The sequence below is a fragment of the Monoraphidium neglectum genome, assembly GCF_000611645.1.
Source record: "Monoraphidium neglectum strain SAG 48.87 unplaced genomic scaffold scaffold00619, whole genome shotgun sequence".
NCBI classification, from domain to species: Eukaryota; Viridiplantae; Chlorophyta; class Chlorophyceae; order Sphaeropleales; family Selenastraceae; genus Monoraphidium; species Monoraphidium neglectum.
Genome location: NW_014013009.1, coordinates 18207 through 23488, shown reverse-complemented (window position 1 = coordinate 23488; position 5282 = coordinate 18207). Strand labels below are relative to the sequence as shown.

General features: G+C 61.1%; 1 protein-coding gene across 1 annotated transcript; it reads left to right on the top strand.

The window, feature by feature from the left end:
* Positions 1–401: 401 nt before the first annotated feature.
* On the top strand, positions 402–1924 carry MNEG_4457 (hypothetical protein; the record flags this gene model as incomplete). The annotated part of the gene is made up of 4 exons (XM_014047070.1): positions 402–550; positions 944–1058; positions 1327–1467; positions 1769–1924. 4 exons carry the CDS (start codon positions 402–404, stop codon positions 1922–1924), a joined length of 561 nt encoding a protein of 186 aa, XP_013902524.1.
* Between the last annotated feature and the right edge of the window lie 3358 nt (positions 1925–5282).

The following is a 5282-nucleotide window of genomic DNA, read 5'->3' as shown; positions in this document are numbered from 1 at the left end:
CACCAAGGAGGCACTGGAGGCCTTCGCAGACTCCCTCGTGCCCTCGGCAGGCATGCCGCACGCGCACCACGGACAGCTCGTGGTGAGCCCCGCCGCGGCGCCCCTCCAGCTGCCGCCGCTCGGGACCGCCGCGCTCCTGCGGCGGACGCCGCTCGGCGCCGCCGCGCCCCTCCAGATGCACTCGCGTTTGGGGTTGCCGCCCTCACATAGGATGCGATGCTTTGTTTTACACACGCTCGGTCGCTCGCTCTCTTTTGCCTCGAAGCGGCTGACTCCAGCCGCTGCCGCCCCGGTTGCCCGCAAGTCGCGCGGCCCGTCGGCCGGCCTCACCCCGCCCCCGACCTTGCCCCCGGCCCTGGCCACAACCCCCGCAGGCCGCCCCCACCGTCCACGGCTGCAACATGGCGGGGTTTGCCCTGGTGAAGAAGGTGCCGGGGACGCTGCACTTCACAGCGCGCGCCGAGGGCCACAGCTTTGACCACGCCTGGATGAACATGACCCACCTCGTCCACCAGTTCTACTTTGGCAGCAAGCCCAGCCCCCGCAAGCTGTGAGCGGGTGCTCCCTGAACCCCCCCACCACCCCTGTCGCTGATGCTGAGGGTTTAAATTCCCTCAGGCCGACCTGTATTGACCCGTGACTGACCCCGGCAACCCGGCGTCGCAACTTGTGCCGTGCTGCGCTCGCCGCGTGGATGATCCTGTGCGCACGATGTCTCCACAACGCGCCCCAGGGGGAGCTCCCGATTCCCCCCTCATGCCTCCATGGCCCACCTTGCTTTCCAGGCCTCTCCTCAGCCCCTACCCCCCCCCCCTGCACGCGTACACGCAAAACCCACGCCCCTCTGCTTGCCCCTCGCCCCCTCAAAAAAATCAACACGACCCCCCAAAATCACCCTTCCTCCCGCCCCCACCCTCTACATAAACCTGATGATCGCGTGCAGGTGGGAGCTGAAGAAGCTGCACCCCGGGGGCCTCACCACGGACTGGCTGGACAAGATGCACGACCAGCTCTTCTTCAGCGACAGCGCGCAGCACACGCACGAGCACTACATCCAGGTCGGCCGCACTTCCGCGCCCACAGAGCCACGGGCAGGCGGGCGGGCGGGCAAGCGGGCAAGCGGGCACCCGGCCGGTTGTGATCCCCCGCACGAGAGCGTTTGCAGGTCGGTAATGGGGTGTGGCTAGCGGCGCCACTCTCACACCGTCGCCCCCACATACACATGCACATATTTGACTTATCCTGCTGCCTCCGCGCACCCTCTCATACTCACCCCCTCACCCTGCCGGTTCCACTCGCTGACTCACCCGCCGTGTCACCCGCCAGGTTGTCACGACCACCATCGAGCCCAACCACCGCGTCAAGGGCACCTGGTATGACAGCTACGAGTACACCGTCCACTCCCACACCTACATCAGCGACAACACCCCCTCGGCCAAGTTCACCTACGACATGAGCCCCATACAGGTGCAGTGGCGCCACCGCCTGCAGCGCGCCAAGAGATGTGGGGTGGCCGGCTGCCTGCCGAGTGGATCAGCAGGGGGTGGGGGTGTTTGGCAGCCCAGCGGTGTGCCCAGGGGCGGAGAGGGCGCGGGGTGGAGCTCATCACAGAGCTGCACAAAGCTGAGCGGACAGCTGCACCTGACGCCGCGGCGTTTGTGTTTTCCACACATCACAAACCGCCCTGGCTTGCTGCATGTGCACCCTCTCACCCCTCTCACCCCTCTCATCCCTCGCATCCTCGCATCTTCGCCCTCGACACCTGCAGGTGGTGGTCAAGGTCAAGCCGCGGCAGTGGTACCACTTCCTGACCACCACCTGCGCCATCATTGGCGGCGTGTTCACAGTGGCTGGCATCATCGACTCCCTCCTCTACAACACCCTCAAGTTCACGAGGAAAATTGACCTCGGGAAGCAGGGGTGACGTGGCTGGGTGGTGTCACTGGTGATGTCACAATTGATTCAGTGCGGCGCAGGGGTCGGCGGCTTTCAAGGCTGCAGGACTCCCGTGCATGCGGGGCGCGCTCTAGAATGCAGCGTCGCGTGCACAGCTGCGTAGGTGGCTCGTGCGCGCTTGCATGCCTGTACTGCGGCCGCATATGATGTTGCACTGCAATTCATGGATGGAACTAGTTTGTAAGACCTGCCTTAATCCTTTTTGGGCGGCGCAGCGCGTTCTGATCGGTGGGCCACCCGAGAGTGTCCGCAATGCCCTGCAGATCTAAGATGTCCCGCTACAGCAGAAGTGCAATGTGATTGCACGACAGGTATAACAAAGTGACGAGCGTCAAACGCAAGGCGCGCACTCCCGTTGACCTCCTGGAGACCGGTGGTGCGACATGTTTCATGGCGTCGTCATGCCCACTTATCAAGCTCAAACCAAAAATACGTATATATATCATATTACGAAATGATTGAAACGTGCCTCGGCGCTCCAGAACTCTAGATTCGTGAGCGAGGCTGCCGCAAGACCTTGCACTGCGCGCGTGCTCGCACGCCGGAAGCCCAAACAACAGTAAACATATAACGTTTCACATCAGAAGTGGTGACAGCTCTTTTGTGCCTGGTATCGCACCTGGTTACGTCAATGGAGGCCTCGGACGACGAAGAACAGAGACGCCTGAGCAGCAGGTGCGAGCTATACATGCGTTTTAGGTCCAACGGGAACACGTCTGATATGTCAGTATGGCCACGGCCACGATAAGCGCATGCGTGCCAGCACATTCGCCGACGCACGCACCGCGCACATCTTCATCGGTTTCGCAGCGGCGGCATGTGGCTGGTGCCACCACAACAGCAACACCTGGAAGGCGTTGAAGAGGAACACCGCAACTTATGCACGCGTTCATCTGCCACCACATGGGCCAGCTTCAGCGCGGCAGCAGCCATGGCCGCTGCGAACCGGGGCCCAGCGGAGGCGGCCCCCGTCGCTGCGGGCGCACCTGGCGCGCTCCTCACATCAAACACGCCACCCGCTGCTGCGGCGCATGGCGGCTTGTCACAAGTCATTGTACGGATGGCGCAGGTCAGAGACGCAGTACTTGCTCAGCAGGCAAAAAACATGGCGCACATAGACCAGGTGCTGCGGGAGGCACGCGAGGACGTACAGCGTCGAAAAGCGGCCGCAGGAAGGAGGGCAGAGCGCTGGCGCAGCACGAGACTGGGCGCCGCTCTGTCACCGCAGCAGGGCGGCCAGTGAGAGCAGTCTGCCTGGCTTGCCAATGACCATCACCTACCGCCGGACGTTTGCCAGCGAGCATCATTTGCCATGTGCTGGCACCTGCGTTTGCTCGCCATTGCCACTGCAAGAACCACGCACCCCACCCCGTGCCGCGGCTGCAACGTGTCTTGGACCCCGCCAGCTGTGCGCGCAGGCAGCGTGCTCGCTGCTTTGTGAATGCACAGATCTTGACTGATTGCCGCAGCCAAGCGTGAGGGCGACACGAAACACTGAGTGCACTGCAATCTGCGCAACGCCCATGCCATCAGGCCCGTTGCTTGTAACAAAAGCTTAACCCCAGTCAAACAAAAGCATCCAAGATAAAAGACCCCTGCCAGCCCCTTCAACCGCCTCCAACCCCCCATAACAAACATACTCATCTACCGACCGGAAAATGCACAGGCGCCTGGAAGTAGTGCTCCTCGCCTCCCCGTGTCTCTATGGGCTTGAATCATGGCCCTGCCTGCCCGAATTCTGGGCGTTTGACTTTATCATGAGTTCAGTGTCTACGCTAAGTATGAAGTCCTCAGCAAACCTTCTTGCCTTGGAGCTGCTGCTTGTCAGGAAACCGCTTCCTCTCTGTGACAGACACCAGTGAGCAGACCAATATGTGAGCGGGCGGGTATAAATCACAAACAAGCTGGGGAGAGATGTATGAAAACCTGCGGTGGGAGCGTTTATTGATCAACAGCCAGAGAAGCCGAGAGCAAGACACTGGAGTTGAACGGCATGAAGCATATCCTTCATGCGGTATCGGTCACTTCTCAGGATGAGTCCCTCTGTCTGCCCTGAAAGGTTGTGCACATGTCCTGCTGGCAGCTGCTGATATACATATTTTTGCAAATTACATGGGCTGGAAACTCCTAGTTGTAACGAACTCCTGAGAAAAGCAAAGGAAGCAGTCCAGGCGGTGAAGCTGACTGCATGAAATCCTGAAACAAAATGTGCCGCGAGTGACTCCTTCATGCAATGTCATGCTCAAGACTGCTGTGGGAGCAGCCTTGGCGCCTGCCCAGTGCCGCAGGTTTGTGACACTGCCGACGTGTGAGCAAATGCCGCACACCCCCATAGAAAGAGGATGGCGCCGTGTTGGCGCCCAGGGCGCAACCATTCGCACTTTGAGCCGTACGCTTAGCTGAACAGGCCCAATGGCAGGAGAACAGCTCAATCATGATAGCAGAGGCAGCTTTTAGCTCGCTGCAAGGTCTGGCACGGAGCGCTTTAGGAGTTGGGTGGCAATGCATGCATTTGCCATGCGGGCATTTGCCGCCGCACAATTCAGGTGTGCGCAAGTGTTGCTTTATTGGGTGTCCGAGGTCGGCAGGAAAGGCGTGCTTCCTTGCACGCTCCTCAGACGAGTGCGCCACGCGCGGCAGCCTCACGCCTGCCTGCGCTCTCGTTCGCGCTCATGCCAGCCGGCGGCGGCGCTGTAGCCGTCCGCCTGTGGCTGAAACACAATGGGCACAGGCAGCGTTTGGGCTGCCAGTTGCGCGCACGGCATGCGAGCTGGCCGCATGCTGTTCAGAGGCGACTTGGGACAGAGATGCAATGATGAAGAAACAGAGACTAAAGGACTAGGATGTGCCAGTGACGCCTGCAGAGATCATGTCTAAGCAAATAGGGGGATCAAACGAGGCAACCGAGCCGCTTTTGACCAATGTGTGGGACACGCACGTGTTGGAGGAATCAAAAACGTGGGATCGTTTGGCGGCGCTGTACAGAATCGGATTGTGATGATGCTGAACCAACTGCTCTGATTTGACGCTCTTGAATGCGCCGCTCCTCGCGGCGTCCGTCTGCTGCATCACGCGCCAGGAAGCTGCCGTCCTAGGCCCGCGTCACCGCGTGCAAAACATGCGCGCGTGGGCGCTACGGCGTTGAAACCATACAAGAGTGGCGCCCGGCTGACATCGTCGTGCGCAATTCCGGGGCGCCGCGGCAGCCAGGGCCTCTCGCTATCCCCCACGCGCCCCGCCGGGCATGAGCTGCGGGTGCCCGCGCGGCTCGGCGCGTGCACGCCGCCTCCGATGCCATCAGCCGCATGCAATGCAGACCCGAGAGA